Source organism: Aotus nancymaae, unplaced genomic scaffold (genome assembly GCF_030222135.1).
Source record: "Aotus nancymaae isolate 86718 unplaced genomic scaffold, 86718_ANA_hifiasm-v0.15.2.pri h1tg000012l, whole genome shotgun sequence".
NCBI classification, from domain to species: Eukaryota; Metazoa; Chordata; class Mammalia; order Primates; family Aotidae; genus Aotus; species Aotus nancymaae.
This window is the reverse complement of record NW_026988423.1, coordinates 33,470,938-33,488,850: the sequence shown is the minus strand read 5'-3', so window position 1 is coordinate 33,488,850 and position 17,913 is coordinate 33,470,938. Positions and strand designations below refer to the sequence as shown.

General features: G+C 36.7%; 1 protein-coding gene across 3 annotated transcripts in view; it reads left to right on the top strand.

Annotated features, from left to right (window-relative positions):
* The window catches only part of ARHGAP32 (Rho GTPase activating protein 32), a 202,262-nt gene that overhangs the window by 78,708 nt on the left and 105,641 nt on the right, over window positions 1-17,913 (top strand). For all 3 annotated transcript variants that reach the window (XM_012470116.3, XM_012470115.3, XM_012470117.3), the window contains one exon: window positions 16,281-16,418. In XM_012470116.3, coding sequence (XP_012325539.1) covers window positions 16,281-16,418 — 138 coding nt within the window. The remainder of the gene's footprint in view (window positions 1-16,280; window positions 16,419-17,913) is intronic.

Sequence of the window (17,913 nt, the reverse complement as noted above, 5' to 3'; positions counted from 1 at the left end):
TATTTTCATCATGGATATTGGCCTGAAGTTTTCTTTTCTTGTTGAGTCTCTGCCAGGTTTTGGCATCAGGATGCTGTTGGTCTCATAAAATGATTTGGGAAGGATTCCCTCTTTTTGGATTGTTTGGAATAGTTTCAGAAGGAATGGTACCAGCTCCTCTTTGTATGTCTGGTAGAATTCGGCTGTGAACCCATCTGGACTGGGCTTTTTTTGGGTGGTAGGCTCTTAATTGCTGCGTCAACTTCAGACTTTGTTATTGGACTATTCAGGGTTTTGGCTTCTTCCTGGTTTAGGCTTAGGAGGATGCAACTGTCCAGGAATTTATCCATTTCTTCCAGGTTTACTAGTTTATGTGCATAGAGATGTTTGTAATAATCTCTGATGATGGTTTGTATTTTTGTGGAATCTGTGGTGATATTTCCTTTGTAGTTTTTTATTGCATCTATTTGATTATTCTCTCTTTTCTTTTTTATTAATCTGGCTAGTGGTGTGTCTATTTTGTTGATCTTTTCGAAAAACCAGCTCCTGGATTTATTGATTTTTTTGAAGGTTTTTTTTTGTGTCTCTATCTCCTTCAGCTCTGCTCTGATCTTAGTTATTTCTTGTCTTCTGCTAGGTTTTGAGTTTTTTTGGTCTTGCTGCTCTAGCTCTTTCAATTTTGATGATAGGGTGTCGATTTTAGATCTTTCCTTGCTTCTCATGTGGGCACTTATTGCTATATATTTTCCTCTAGAGACTGCTTTAAATGTGTCCCAGAGATTCTGGTATATTGTGTCTTTGTTCTCATTGGGTTCAAAGAACATCTTTATTTCTGCCTTCATTTCATTGTTTATCCAGTCAACATTCAAGAGCTAGTTGTTCAGTTTCCATGAAGGTGTGCGATTCTGAGTTAGTTTCTCAATTCTGAGTTCTAACTTGATTGCACTGTTATCTGAGACTGTTTGTTATGATTTCCGTTCTTTTGCATTTGCTGAGGAGTGATTTACTTCCAATTATGTGGTCAATTTTAGAATAGGTGTGATGTGGTGCTGAGAAGAATGTATATTCTGTGGATTTGGGGTGGAGAGTTCTGTAAATGTTTAATAGATTTGCTTGGTCCAGGTCTGAGTTCAAGTCCTGGATATCCTTGTTAATTTTCTCTCTGGTCGATCTATCTAATACTGACAGAGGGGTGTTAAAGTCTCCCACTATTACTGTGTGGAAGTCTAAGTCTCTTTGTAAGTCCTTAAGAACTTGCTTTATGTATCTGGGTGCTCCTGTATTGGGTGCATATATATTTAGGATCGTTAGCTCTTCTTGTTGCATTGATCCTTTTACCATTATGTAATGTCCTTCTTTGTCTCTTTTGATCTTTGTCTGTTTAAAGTCTATTTTATCTGAGATGAGAATTGCAACTCCTGCTTTTTTTTTTTGCTCTCCATTTGCTTGGTAAATCTTCCTCCATCCCTTTATTTTGAGCCTTTGTGTATCCTTGCATTTGAGATGGGTTTCCTGGATACAGCACACCGATAGGTTTTGGCTTTTTATCCAATTTGCCATTCTGTGTCTTTTGATTGGGACATTTAGCCCATTTACATTTAGGGCTAATATTGTTATGTGTGAATTTGATCCTGCCATTTTGATGCTAGCTGGCTGTTTTGCCCGTTAGTTGATGTAGTTTCTTCATTGTGTTAATGCTCTTTACCATTTGTTATGTTTTTGGAGTGGCTGGTACTGGTTGTTCCTTTCTATGTTTAGTGCTTGTTTCACGAGCTCTCGTAAAGCAGGCCTGGTGGTGTTGAAATTTCTGAGTACTTGCTTGTTTGCAAAGGATTTTATTTTTCCTTCACTTATGAAGCTTAGTTTGGCTGGATATGAAATTCTGGGTTGAAAGTTCTTTTCTTTAAGGATGTTGAATATCGGCCCCCACTCTCTTGTGGCTTGTAGGGTTTCTGCTGAGAGATCTGCTGTGAGTCTGATGGGCTTCCCTTTGTGGGTAACCCGACCTTTTTCTCTGGCTGCCCTCAGCATTTTCTCCTTCATTTCAACCCTGGTGAATCTGATGATTATGTGCCTTGAGGTTGCTCTTCTTGAGGAATATCTTTGTGGTGTTCTCTGTATTTCCTGGACTTGAATATTGGCCTGCCTTGCTAGATTGGGGAAGGTTTCTTGGCTAATACCCTGAAGAGTATTTTCCAGGTGGGATTGATTCTCTCCATCACATTCAGGTACACCTATCAAACGTAGATTAGGTCTTTTCACATAGTCCCATATTTCTTGGAGACTTTGTTCATTCCTTTTTACCCCTTTTTCTCTAATCTTGCTTTCTCGTTTTATTTCATTGAGTTGATCTTCGACCTCTGATATCCTTTCTTCTGCTTGGTCAATTCGGCTGTTGAAACTTGTGCATGCTTCGTGAAGTTCTCATGTTGTGTTTTTCAGCTCCATCAATTCACTTATATTCCTCTCTAAGTTGTTAGCATTTCGTCAAATCTTTTTTCAAGGCTCTTAATGTTCCTAGATTTTTTATTTGTTGGCAGTTTTTTATTTCCATTTGAGTCGTGCTGCTTGTTGTTGGTATGTTCAGAGTTTCTATTTATTCCTCGTTTACTCTAGGAGGTTTGTATAATGTATTTCCAGGAATTTATCCATCTCCTCTAGGTTTTCTAGTTTGTGCACATAAAGTTGTTCATAGTATCTTTGAATGATCTTTTTATTTAGGTGGTATTAGTTGTAATATCTCCCATTTTATTTCTAATTCAGCTTAGTTGGATCTTCTCACTTCTTTTCTTCGTTGATTTTGCTAATGGTCTCGTGATTTTGTTTATTTTTTTGAAGAGCCAGCTTTTTGCTTTTTTTTTTTTTTTGTATTTTTTTTTCTTGTTTCATTTTCACTTAGTTCTGCTCTGATCTTAGTTATTTCTTTTCTTCTGCTGGGTTTGGTTTGGTTTGTTCTTGTTTCTCCATTTCATTGAGGTGTTACCTTAGTTATCTGTTTGTGCTCTTTCAGACTTGTGCTGTATTCAAAAGGTTTTGATAGATTGTGTCACTGTTACTGTTCAGTTCAAATAATTTTTAAATTTCCACCTTAATTTCATTGTTGACACAACAATCATTCAGGAACAGATTATTCAATTTCCATGTATTTGCATAGTTTTGAGGGTTCTTTTGGAGTTGATTTCCAATTTTATTCCACTGAGAGAGTATTTGCTATAATTTCGATTTTCTTAAATTTGTCAAGATTTGTTTTGTGGCCTATCATATGGTCTGTCTTGGAGAATGTTCCATGTGCTCATGAAAAGAATGTATATTCTGCAGTGGTTGGGTAGAATGTTCTGTAAATATCTGTTAAGTCCATTTGTTCTAGGGTATTGTTTAAGTCCCTTATTTCTTTGTTGACTTTCTGTTGTGATGACCTTTCTAATGCTGTCAGCAGAGTATTGAAGTTCCCCACTATAATTGTGTTGCCATCTGTGTCATTTCTTAGATCTAGTAGTAATTATTTTATAAATTTGAGAACTCCAGTGTTAGGTGCATATATATTTAGGATTGTGATATTTTTCTGTTGGACTAGTCCTTTTATCATTATGTAATGTCCTCTTTGTCTTTTTAAACTGTTCTTTAAAATTTGTTTTGTCTCATATAAAAATAGCTACTTCTGCTTTCTTTTGGTGTCCATTTGCATGATATATCTTTTTCCACCCCTTTACATTAAGTTTATGTGAGTCCTTATATGTTAGGTGAGTCTCTTGAAGATAGCAGATACTTGGTTGGTGAATTCTTATCCATTCTGTTATTCTGTATCTTTTAGGTGGAGCATTTAGGCCATTTACATTAAACATTAGTATTGAGATGTGATGTACTGTTTTATTGATCATGCTAGCAGTTGCCTGAATACCTTATTTGTTGGTTTTTCATTGCGTTACTCGTTTATAGGCCCTGTGACTTTTATGCTTTAAGGGGGTTCTGTTTTTGTGTATTTTGAAGTTTTCTTTCAAGATTTAGAACTCTGTTAAGCATTTCTTATAGTGCTAGCTTGGTAGTGGTGAATTCTTTCAGCATTTGTTTGTCTGAAAAAGACTTTTTTTCCTTTCATTAATGAATCTTAGTTTTGCTGGGTACAAAATTCTTGGCTGATAATTGTTTTATTTCAGGAGGCTAAAGAGAGGATTCTAATCCCTTCTAGCTTATAAGGTTTCTGCTGAGAAATCTGCTGTTAATCTTATAGGTTTTCCTTTATAGGTTACCTGATTCTTTTGCCTCACACTCTTACAATTCTTTTCTTTATCTTGACTTTAGAAACTCTGATGACTATGTGCCTAGGTGATGATTATTTTGCAATGAATTTCCTGGGTGTTTTTTGAGAGCTTCTTGTATTAGGATGTCTAGATCTTGAGCAAGCCCAGGGAAGTTTTTGTTGACTATTCCTTCAAATATGTTTTCCAAACTTTTAGGTTTTTCTTATTTCTTGGGAACACTAATTATTGTTGTGTTTGGTTATCTAACATAATCCCAAACTTCTTGAAGGCTTTGTTTGTTTTTTTATTTTTTTCTTTGTCTTTGTTGGATTGGGTTAATTTGAAAGCCTTGTCTTTGAGTTCTGAAGTTCCTTCTTTTACTTGCTTGAATCTATTTTTGAAACTTTCCAATGTATTTTGCATTTTTCTAAGTCTGTCTTTTACTTGCAGAAGTTGTGATTGTTTTTTATTTATGCTATTTCTCTGGAGTTTTTTTTGTACATCTCTTGTATCATTTTAAAATTTCTTTAAGTTGGTTTTCACCTCTCTCTGGTGCCTCCTTAAGTAGCTTTATAATCGACTTTTTGACTAGGCAGTGGCTCATGCCTTTAAACCTAGCACTTTGGGAGGCTGAGGTGGGTGGATCACCTGAGGCTAGGAGTTTGTGACCAGCCTGGCCAACATGGTGAAACCCTGTCTCTACTAAAAATACAAAAATTAGCCAGGCATGGTGGCATGTGCTTGTAATTCCAGCTACTCTGGAGGCTGTGGCAGGAGAATCGCTTGGACCTGGGAGGTGGAGGTTGCAGTGAGCTGGGAAAATCTCCATCTCAAAATAATAATAATAATAATAAATACATAAATAATTAACCTTCTGAATTCCTTTTCTGGCAATTCAGAGAGTTTGTTTTTGTTTGGATCCATTGCTGGTGAGCTGATGTAATCTTTTGGGGATGTTAAAGAACCTTGTTTTGTCATCTTACCAGAGTTGTTTTTCTGATTCCTTCTCATTTGGGTGGATTATGTTGGAGGAAAGATCTTGGCTTCAAGTTCTGCTGTTCAGATTCTTTTGTCCCACAGAGTGCTGTCTTGATCTGATGCTCTCCTACTTCCCCTAGGGATGGGGCTTCCTGAGAGCTGGACTGCAGCGATTGTTATTGCTCTCCTGGGTCTAGCCACCCAGCGGAGCTACCAGGCTTCGGGCTGGTGCTGGGGAATGTCTGCAAAGAGTCCTGTGATGTGATCCATCTTCAGGTCTCTCAGCCATAGATACCAGCACCTGCACTGGTGGAGGTAGCAGAGAAGTGAAGTGGGCTCTGTGAGGGTTCTTGGTTGTAGTTTTGTTTAGCATGCTAGGTTTCTTGAATGCTTGTTATGCTAGCAGTGATGTTGTCACATGGACAGACTCAGGTCCTATGGTTAGCCAGGATGTTATAGGTGGTGGAATTAGCTTTGTTTTCTCCTTTCTTGGAGCAGTTTTTTAATGAGTTGCTGTAATGTCTTGAGTTGGTTTGCCTCCAGCCAGGCAGTGGTGTTTTCAAGAGTATCAGCTGTGGTAGTATAGAGGGGATATAAGCTTGCCCTGAAGTCTCCTGGATAAGTATTTTGGTTTCTCAGGTGATGGTTGAGGTCATTGAGTTCCCAAGAGATTATGTCTTTTGTCTTCAGCTACCAGGGCAGGTAGAGAAAGACCATCAGGTGGGGGTAGGGTTAGGTGTGTCTCAGCACAGACTCTCCCCTGGGTGAGGCTTGTTGCAGCTGCTAAGGGGACGGGGGATCCGAATTGGGGTGTAATTCTCAGGCCAATGGAGTTATGGTCCAAGGGGGATTATGACTGTTTCTGCTGCATCATACAAGTCGCTAGGGAAGTTGGGGAAAGCTGGCAGTGACAGGTTTCATCCAGCTCCCATGCAGCCAGGAAGGCCAATCCCACTCCCATCCTTACCCATCAACAGCACCAAGTTTATATCCAGGCAGCTGGTGAGCAGGGCTGAAATCTTGCCCCAGGCTACAAGACTCCCGGCTGAGAAAACATACAGGGCTTTCCGGCTTGACCCCTCCCCATCTACCTTGTCTTCTGTACTCTTATCTGTACTTCCTGTTCACCTCCTTCACCCAACCTGGATTCTTTCCAGGAAAATTTGTACTCAGTCAAAGTTCTTACAAAGTTGAGCTTTGCTTTTTCCTGTGGTCTGTCCCCAGTTCCACTGGCAGCCCTCCCAACAAACCCCTGTGAGATAAAGTCAGAAATGACTTCCCTGGGCCTCTCTAGGGACCAGGAAGAGCCCAGGAAACTGTCTACGGGGTTCTTCCAGCTGCTGCTTCTACTTTTATATTTCACTGAGCTCTCTAAATTCATTTCTGCTCTAGGTAAAGTTAAATCTTTCTTCTATGATCTGGATTTTCAAGTTCCCCAGTGAGGATATGTGTTCAGAGGCAGACTTCCCCCTTTCACACTTTGGGCACTCACAGTTTTTCGCCTGTCTCGTGGAGTTTGCATCAGCAAACTACTTTTTTCCAAGGGTCTGTGAATTCTTTTGGTTTCCTGGTATGTTTCCATGAGGGTTCTGGGAGCAAAAGTTTATGATGTGAGTCTCCACGTGCTGTTCTGTTCGTGAGAGTGGGAGCTGCAAGTTAGTCCTGCCTCCTAGCCACCATTTTTCTCCTTTCTTCTTTTCTGATGTCTGTGTTCACTAATGTAGTGAACACTGCTTTCACTGCCTCCCACAAATTTGAGTAAATTGTATTTTTGTTTTCATTTGGTTCAAAATATTTAGTAATTTATCTTCAGATTTCTTCTTTTACCTGTGTTTTATTTAGAACTGTGTCATTTGATCTCCAAGTTTTTTGGTATTTTCCAACTATTTTTTCTATTATTGACTAATCGTTTAATTTTTTTTGTGGTCTTGTTGCTGAAAAGAGGTCCTGATCCAGATCTTGGATCTTGCACAAGAAGCAGTTTGGGGAGAGTTTGTAAAGTGGAAGCAAGTTTATTAGGAAAATAAAGGAATAAAGAATGGCTACTCTATAGGCAGAACTAACAGCATGGGCCACTCTTTTTTTTTTCTTTGAGACAGAGTCTCGCTCTGTTGCCACGCTAGAGTGCAGTGGTGTGATCTTGGCTCACTGCAACCTCTGCCTCCTGGGTTCAAGTGATTCTCCTGCCTCAGCCTCCCAAGTAGCTGGGACTACAGGCATGCGCCACCACGCCCAGCTAATTTTTGTATTTTTAGTAGAGACCAGGTTTCACCATGGTGGCCAGGATGGTCTCGATCTCTTGACCTCGTGATCCACCCGCCTCGGCCTCCCAAAGTGCTGGGATTACAGGCGTGAGCCGCTCCTGACCTCATTGGCTGTTTTTATGTTCTTTCTTAATTATGTGCTAAACAAGGGTTGGATTATTTATGACTTTTCTGTGAAAGGGGTGGGTAGTTCCCAGAAGTGAAGGTTTGTCTCCTTTTTAGATTATATAGGGTAACTTCTTGATGTTGCTATCACATTTGTAAACTGTTGTGGTGCTAGTGGGAGTGTCTTTGGGTGCATTATAATTAGTGTATAATGAGCAGCGAGTTTCATCACCATCTTGGTTTTGGTGGGTTTTGGCCAGCTTCTTTACTGCATGCTGTTTTATCAACAAGGTCTTTGTGACCTGTATCTTGTACCAACCTCCTCTCTCATCCTGTGACTCAGAATGCCTAACCTCCTTGGAATGCAGCCCAGTAGGTCTCAGCCTCATTTTACCTAGCACCTATTCAAGATTAAGTCATTCTGGTTCAGACTCCTCTGACACTCTGAGAGCAGACATACTATGATTTCTGTTTTTTAAAAACTTGTTATGGTATGTTTTATGCCCTAGAATGTGGTCCCCAAGATATGGTGAATGTTCCACATGAGCCTCAGAAGCATGTGTAATCTGTTGATATTAAGGTATTCCATCAATATCAATTGTATCTACTTGTTTGATGGTACTGTTAAGTCAACTATTTTCTTACTGATTTTCTGCCTACTGGATCTATTCATTTCTGATAGGGGGGTGTTAAATAATTTTTATAGAGGTTGTTATATAATTACAACTATAATTATTTCTCATTGCAATTTAATCAGTATTTGCCTCACAGTACTTTCATAGTCTGTTTTTAAGCACATAAATATTAAAGATTGTTTTATGTTTTCTTAGAGTATTAATCCATTTATCATTATTCAGTGCCCCTATTTATTCCTCATAACTTTCTTTGCTCTGAGGTCTGCTCTGACTGAAGTAAATATGGCTATTTTTGCTTTTTTAATTAAAAAATTAGTATATTATATTATTATAATTTTATTTTAATCTATCATATATTTAAAGTTGATTTCTTTTAGACAGTTGGGTCCTGTTTTTGATCCACTCTGACAATCTGTCTTTTAATTGGTATGTTAGACCATTGATGTTTAAAGTGATTATGGATATAGTTGGATTAATTTGTTTGTCTTTGTTTCTATTTATTGCCCTTGTTCTTTGTCCCTGTTTTTGTCTTCCATACTTTGTCTCCTTTTTGTATTTTCCAGCTTTATTGTGGTTTATCTACTTGTCAAATAAAAATTGCATATATTTAAAGTGTAGAATATGATGTTTTGATATGTGTATGCATTGTGTAATGATTACTGCAGCTAATTTACATATCCATCACCTCACAGTTAACTTTTTGTGCATGCGTGCTGAGAATACTTATGATCTATTCTCTTTTAGTGTTTTTAATTGAGCATTTTATATGGTTCCATTTTCTCTCATTTCTTAGCATATCAATTATATTTTTAAAAAGTTTTTTTTTGTGGTTCCACTAGAGTTTCTGATATATGTTATAACTAATCCTAGTTCACTTTCAAATAATTATACTGCTTCATGGATTGTGCAGGTGCCTTGTATTAAAAATTATTTGTAATTTGTCTCTATCATCCTTTGTATTATTACTGTCATTCATTTTACATATAGAAATCATACATAAGCATATACATACACACATACCCCCATACACATATATAAAAATATACATAGTCAAGTACATTGTTGTTGCTATTATTCAAACAAACTGTTACCTGTTATATCAATTAAGAATTAGGAAACAAAGTTGTATTTTACCTTCACTTATTCTTCTGCATTACTTTTCCATTCTTCATGTAAATACAGGTTTCTGATCAGTATCATTTTCTCTTTCTTTAAAGAACCTCTTTTATATTTCTTACAGAGCAAGTCTGCTGGCCAAAAAATTTTGTTTGGCAAACTCTATTTTAATTTTTGAAGGATAATTTTGCATAGTACAGAATTCTGGGTTGCCGGATAGGGGTTATTTTGTTAACACTTGAAACATTTACTCTACTTTCTTCTTGCTTCTATGGTTTCTGAGAATATGCTGAATATAATTCCAATCTTTCACCCTCTATAGACAAGGTGTTTCCCCTGCAAACCCCAACTTCTTTCAAGATATTTTCTTTATCTTGGATTTTCTGAAGTTTTTTTTTTGTGTGTGTGTGGGGGGATACAGTTTATCCTGCTTTATATTCTCTGAGCTTCCAGGACTGGTGGTTTGGTGTCTTGGTCATTGTTGCTTCAAATATTGGTTTTGCTCTTTTCTCTGTTTCTTCTCCTGGTATTCTTAGTATGTATGCATAATACATTTTATAGTTTTCCTACAGTTTCTAGATGTTCTGTTCCTTTTTCTTCAGTCTTTTCTCTCTTTGCTTTTCAGTTTTGGTTGTTTCTATTGTCATATCCTCAAGCTCCGATTCTTTCCTCAGCTGTGTCCAATTAACTCATGAGTCCATCAGATATTCTTCATTTCTGTTTTTTATCTCTAGCATTTCTTTTTTATTCTTTGTCAGAATTTTCAATTCTCTGCTTATATCTGTTCTTGCATATTGTCTACTTTTTCCTTTAAAGTTCTTAGGAGATTAGTCATGGTTCTTTTAAATTATTGGTCTGATAAGTCCAAGATTCCTGCCATCTTTGACTTGTTCTGGTGCTTGTTCAGTCTTTTCAAACTATGTGTGTGTGGTTTTTTTTTTTTTTTTTTTTTTTTATGCTGTAATTTTTTGTTGAAAGCAGACATAAGGTACTAGCTGAAAGGAAGTACAGTAAACAGGCCTTTAGTAATGTGTTGGTAAGGTGTGTGTCGGGGAAGCATTCAATAATCCTGTGATTAGGTCTCAGTATTTTTGTGAGCCTGTGCCTCTGAACTGTGAACTTCACACATGAATCTCAGTCCACAACCATCCATCTTGCACCTTTAGGTGGGACAGGATGACTGGAGTGGGCTGGAGTTTGGTATTCCCCTTCTCCCCAGTGGAAGGCTCAAAGAAGCTGGAGCTGGGTTTTCTTACTCCAGAAGGTGAGGCTGTGGCAAGAGTTTATCCTGAGGGCAGACCTTGTTAAAAACACAGTGCTTGGGTGTGTTTCAAAAGTTTTCTCTTCTCCCTCTTAAGAGCATGAGGAGATTTTTTTTCATTGTGAGGACCTAGTCGAGCTAACAGAAGTATGTTGAACACAGAACTCTGGGTTCTCCTAGAGTTTTTAATGCTCAGACTTGTCATCCCTGAGCCTCTAGCAATTTATCAATTGTAGATTAAGTTTTCCTACCCTAGCAGTGGTTCCCACAGAGGTTTCTGCTTATGGATTTCTGCTCCAGGTAAGTTACAATTCTATATATTTACCTGTCTGCCTCTAATTTGGAAGGGGGGTAATGATCTGTTCTTTGACCCCACTTCTGTGACAAATTTAAGGAAGATCTGTTGATTTTCACTTTGTTCAGCTTTTTACTCGTTAGGATGGAGTGGTGACTTCTGAGTTCCTTCCATAGACTGGTAACCAGAAGTCCAATGATTACTTTGTAACTAGACATTGAGCACTTCTGAAATGCAACTGTATCACAAATGTATTTTTGTAATGGTCTCTCATTTCCATGTGGTACTTGGTAACAAAACCAAATGAACTAGAAGTTGAGCTGTCAGAACAAATACAAAGTGCATAACAATATATATTTTTTGAGACCGGAGTTTCGCTCTTGTTACCCAGGCTGGAGTGCAATGACGCAATCTCGGCTCACCGCAACCTCCGCCTCCTGGGTTCAGGCAATTCTCCCGCCTCAGCCTCCTGAGTAGCTGGGATTGCAGGCACGCGCCACCGTGCCCAGCTAATTTTTTTGTATTTTTAGTAGAGACAGGGTTTCACCATGTTGACCAGGATGGTCTCGATCTCTTGACCTCGTGATCCACCTGCCTCGGCCTCCCAAAGTGCTGGGATTACAGGTGTGAGCCACTGCGCCCGGCCAACAATATATTTTAATGCGTCTTTTAAAAATATTATCTTAAATACCTCTATGGGAAGAATGCCTCAAGCAAATAAGACCAACAAATTTCTTTTTTTAGTGACTCACATTCTGAAGTTATTTATTTTCTCCACCTTAAATACTTATTACTTATTCATCCTAGCTACAACTTTGTACCCTTTGACCAACATCTTTTCACTTTCTCCATCCTTTAGCCTCTGGTAACCACCATTCAACTATGCTTCTATGAGTTCAGTTGATTTAGATTCCACATGTGAGAACATGTGGTATTTGTCTTTTTTTGCTAGGCTAATTTTAGTGCCCATAATATCCTCCAGATTTATCAATGTTGTTGCAAATGACAGAATTTTCTTTAAGGCTAAATACTATTCCATTGTGTATGTATACCATATTTGTTTTTATTTACTCATCCATTGATGGCCACTTAAGTTGATTGTATAACTTGGCTATTGTAAATAAGGCTGCAGTGAACCAATGAGTCAGATACCTTTTTGACATATTGATTTCAAATCCTTAGACTATATATCCAGATGTGGGATTGCTGAGTCATATGGTTATTCTATTATTAGTTTTTTGAGGACTCTCCATATAGTTTTCCAAAATGGCGGTACCAATTTATATTTCCAACGAAAGTATATGCAGGTTCCTTTGTTCCCTTTTCTCTACAGCTTTGCCACACTTACCATCTTTTGTCTTTTTGATAATAGCCATTCTGACAGATGCACGATGATATCTCATTGTGGTGTTAATTTGCACTTCCCTGATGGCTAGTGATATTGAGCATTTTTTTTTGTAGTATCTGTTGTATGTCATCTTTAGATAAATGTCTGTTCAGTGCTTTTGCCCATTAGGTTATTTATTTATTTATTTTCTGTAGGGTTCTTTGAATTTTGAAAATATATTTTGGATATTAACCCTTTATAAGATGTATTTTTTTCCCTATCTGTGGGGTTTTTCTTTGCTTTGATAATCATTTTATTTGCTGTGCAGAAGCTTTTTAGTTTGATATACTCCCATTTAAGACTGATTTCTTTTTGACTTCTTTTAAGCAGAAAGTTCAATATTGTAGTGTAATATAAACCATTTGATAAATAACATCAATGTACATTCAAGGAATTTTCTTGACTGTAACTCACTGAGTGTTACAGCTTTCAAAGGGTTAAGTAGGTTATAGCTCTCAAAAGGCTAATAGTTTCATCAGATAATTTGATTAAACATACAATTGTAGTTTGATAAGTTATATGTTATAGTAGGATGCAATATACTCAGTAGAAAGATTGGCAAAAATGTGAATATATTTTTTATAAAAGAAGAAATAAAAGTGACCAAGACATATCAAGTTGTGTCTAGCTTCATTAAGTCAATAAAAGGCAAACTAAGGGAAGATACTAGTTTTCACCCACTGGAAATTTTTCTAAGTCATTATTTTTAGTATTGATGAGGATGCATAGAAATAGGTCCAAGCAGTAAAAATTGGTACAACCTGTCCATTTTTAGGAATTTTGTATGTGTTTATTTTAACTTTTCATTTTATAATGATTGTAGATTCATATAAAAGCTATAAAAATCGTACAGAAATATCCCATTTACCCTTACCTAGCTTTTGCTAATGACACATTTTTAGAAATTAGTGCTAAGAAAGTATAAGACATTGCAACATAGACTTCAATACAAATGTGTTATTTATAATCATGTTATCAATTATTGTATTGTGATCTTACAACTCCCAAATCTATCAGTTTGGAAGTGTAAACACCTTTTTCACAATCAGTCTTTATTAGTGGAGGCATTGTTCTAGTGTCTGGGCATGTTAACAATTTAACCAAACTAATATTTACCTGCTACACTCCATGCGTGATAGATATATGAGCAATATAGCATGCAAAAGTTATTTTTATTCCAGACAGCTTTAATAGTGAGAAAAATACCAGTAGAGATAGTTAATAATTAAGGAATTGTTTCTAGGGAGGCTTGTTAAACACCTTACATGGATTATTTCACTTATTCTTCTGACAACCACAAGTACTATTAGCTTCCCCATTTTACAGATGAGGAAACTGTGGAATAGTTACCTAAGGCCAAGTGACTAGCATGTAGCCTAGGGTAGTATAAATTCAGATCCTGCATTCCTAATTACTGGTTGCTATTCTCATTCTTTCTTTTTTTTCTTCTCTCTTCCCTCTGTTTCACACTCATGGAGCTCAATAAATCTATTATGTAAGACAAGGGGAAAATGTTATTCCAGCTAGCATGTATTAAGCTATTTCTATCTGCCTACTACTAAGCACTTTACATAGATTTATTTGATTTAATTCTTAAATAACCAGGTTTCACAATTGGGATATTCTGGTCCTAGAGCAAAGCTTTTAGCTGTGTATTTATTTCAGGAGTTGGTATATCTAAATATATTCAACATATATACGGTTAATGTTAGTTAAGGTGTGGTAATGACATTGGCAAATTTGAGCTGGCTGTGCTATTTCTAAATGTTTTCAAATACAGTTTTTAAAAACACTGTAGGCCATACCCAGATCAGAAGATACAATGGATAAATTAAAAATACTATGGGTGATGGCTGTAAGACCTTCTTGTTCAGGTGAAAATTTAAATTATTTCATTGGATACTTATTTTCATACTTGTTCTTTAACATACCTATGTGAAAATTTCAGCAAACTACCTAATCTGTGATTATTTTCATAATGAAGGAAATAAAATTTTATGTTCCTTCTTTTTGATGAGATACTGTGAATTGAGGGGACAATCTCAGACTTGGATCAAATATTTAACAATACTTGTCAATTATAAAGATGATTTTTCCAGTGTATTAACAAACAAAAATCTTGTAGAAGTCAATACATAAAAGTCATTGTAATAGAGAAAATGAACAGGGTTTTGGTAGTAATAGGCAATTCATACAAAAAAAAAATCTTAATAATACATGAAAACATGCTAAGCTTCACTCCTAATCAAGGGAATGCAAATGAAAAGAAGATACCATTTCATCTCTATCTTGTTAGCAGTAATATAAATTCCGATGATGCCAAAAATTGGCAAGGATTTGGGAGCAGTGGGAACTCATATACCACTGTTGGGTGAATAAATTGGTGTTATCACTTTGGAGACCAGTTTGGCCAATTTGAAATAAAGTTGATGATACTTGTACATCATAACTTGGCAATTCCCAGGAAAGCTTTGGGCAGAAGGTAGTGGTAGAACTGAGAAAATAAAGGAGTTTGCTTGAGCAAAGCACAAAGAAAGAGCTTACATGACAGGAAGAACAGAAAGCACTTAAAAAATCATGAAGGCAAGGAAAGGAACATTCAACTCATGCAAATCATTCAGCATAACTGGATGCCAAGAAAGGGAATGGAGGAGTAGCCAGTGAGATCAGTCTGGAAATTCAGACAGGGCCCAGATGACGAAAGCTGTGATATGTGGAGATAGTTTGGGTTTAATCTTGTAGACCAGTATCTCTCAATTCAGGTTGATCCTCAGAACTAACTGGATCCCATTCCAGACTTAGTGAATTAGCATCTCTTAGACTTGAAGACTGTTCTTCAAGTCTCAGTCATGTTGCTTCTCTGCCTTTCTGCCAAGGTCAAGGGGAGAAGTCTCAGCCACATCTACTATTTCTTTCTTACAACCCTCTGAAAGAGAGAGCTAGTAATGGCTTTTTGTCTATGTAATGGAGGATTATAGTCCAAAGTGGGATTATACAAGTTTATCATGTTAGTTTTTGATTCACCTGTAATTATAAATCAGCACCCTCTCATGAGGTAATACCCTCTGTTTCTGTTCCAGTTGTCTGGGGCAGATGGAGGAACTGATTACTCTAAAGGCTTTTTCTTTCAGACCCTCTGGATTTTTATGAGCCAAAAGGCTCTACATAAAATTAGATTAAATTGCAAAACTTTATGCTATACAGTCCTGATGTGCTCATCATTACTCACCACAGGAGCTTTTGAAGGACTTGTTGTTTTTGTTGCTGTGTGAGCTGATAAACTCTGTATTTTGTAGTTAGGGATTCAGGGGAGGAGTTTAAAGGCAAGGCTTATTAGCAATATTTCAGGTAAGAAAGGCTCTTTACTGAAGCTTGGGCAATAGGACTGAAAAGGAAGTGATAGATTCGAGAGAAGATTAGAAGATAGTATGTAATAAATATTCTTTATGAGTGTGATTTTAAAAAAATGAGCTTGTGCGTTTGGACAAAAAAGGGAAGAAGGCCTGAGAGGCAGGGAGAGCTGAGGATTCTAGATGCTCTATGCATATCAAATGCTTATAGAGGAAGACTTCAGTAGTTTTGGTTTTTGACTGTATTTCCAATCTCAGTCACAGAAAATGTTTGTAGTAACAAATCAAAACCTGATTTTATTTTTCTTTAATTTTAGTTAATATTCTCCTACCCAAAGTTGTTTTATGGTTTTTTCTTTTTGGTAGATTTAAGGTCACATGTTCTCTTAAACATTTAGCAGTTATTATTCTGAAAGAGATGCAGTAGATTTTGACCAGCAGTAGGAAGAGGGTTGGTAGAGAGTTCTATCTTATTTTCAATTATTGGCCCTTTAATGTAATATAACTCATTAGAGTGTTTCGCAGTTTTAGCTGTTAGCTATCAAGTTAATAGAAACTTCTCATTTGAAAATATAAATTCTCATGAATAAAATAACGTTGTAGAATAAGGCCTGATTCATAAGTATTTCCCAATAGAGATGAATTATAGGAGTTTCTTTTTTCTACCAATAGGGAAAAAGTTGGATTGTTAAAAGAAGTTATGAAGATTTTCGGGTACTTGATAAACATCTTCATCTGTGTATTTATGACCGAAGATTTTCCCAGCTCTCAGAGCTTCCCCGTTCTGACACCCTAAAGGACAGTCCAGAGGTAAGTGTTTAGTACTTTAGTACATTTAGTACAGGGGTAATCACTGTATATGAGTTTGCAGAAATTTTTGTCTGTATAGTAAACAAAAGCTTATATTGAACACTCAGGATGATTACTGGGTCTACTTGCCTTTTTCATAACTGAAAAGGTAGTAATGCTAAATATAATGTTTAGAATTAGAGTAGGTTCAGTGTATGATTTCATAATGGAAAACAACTCATAACATAATATATAAACAACCAATATATATGAGCAAATCATTCTACAGAGAGCATATAAAATGTGGAAACAAAAATATGGAAAAACGTTGCCTTTCATGATCAAAGAAATTAATATTAAAACAATGTTGTTTGAGTAGTTTATGACAATATTCTGTATGTATGCATGTACCGCCACTCCTGCAAAAAATATCTAGTAAAAACATAAAAAATTTCCAAACATGTTTAAGCAGAAGAGATTCTTTATAACATCATTAAACCAAAAATACCATCAGGGAATCAAAAGTTGTGAGGAATCTTTAAAAGTAGATGGGTTAAGATTTATGGGGGAGAGTAAATATAACCTAAACATGTAAGTGAAACAGGACTGCAAAACACAAGGAAACTAGAAATTTTAAACATAGAAACTGAATAAACAGAATAACCTAGAGGAGCAAACAGAAGGCTTTTTGAAGGATGATTACTATCCTCTGAGAGAAAGTGAAGCTGTCACATCCATGAAATGAATTTAAATAAAATGAAATCAGAGATGTCATAAATGAATATATGATCACTTAAATTAATTTTAATAATAGTAAACTATACTCCATACAGAATGTACCCAGCTGAAGAGAGAGTTGGATGATCAAGCCAAGTCATTTATAAGCATACAACCCCTGGAAGGGACAGACGGATAAAACGTTGTGAGGAACAGTTGGGAGTCATGGAGAATAAGTTCAGAGAAGTTTCTGCTGATGGGATTTATAGGAGGAGAGAGTGGATGCAAGGAAATAATTAAAAATTGGCATAAACCTCCCCAGCCCCTGATCTAAATAAAGCAATGTTTTGATATTCATTGGATTCATTAAGTGCTAACATACACGGACACTGCAGCAGGGTCTCAGAAGTGTCTTAAAACCTGGATCTCTTTGTACCATAGAAAATCTGGAAGTCCCTTTATCTGCATTTCTCATTTCTGCTTTATTTTTTTCTGTTTCATTTTTTTCTCTCAGATTATCCTAACTACTAAGAGGTCTCAGATTTCTTATCCCCTTTTAAGAGAGCAGCCAGATTGAGCTAGAATCTGTGTCACAATTCCTAATTCCTAGATTAACTTTTGATGGGTCCAAGTAATAAGAGGGCACATTCCTGAACCAATCAGCTGAACCGTGGTGTAGGATCACATATGAACATGGCTGCTCCTGCCACAGCCGTGGTATGGAAGATTACAGTTGGCCTTGGGGAAAGGGTTTTTGAGTAGTAGGGGAAAACTGTAGGATCACGTATGAACATGGCTG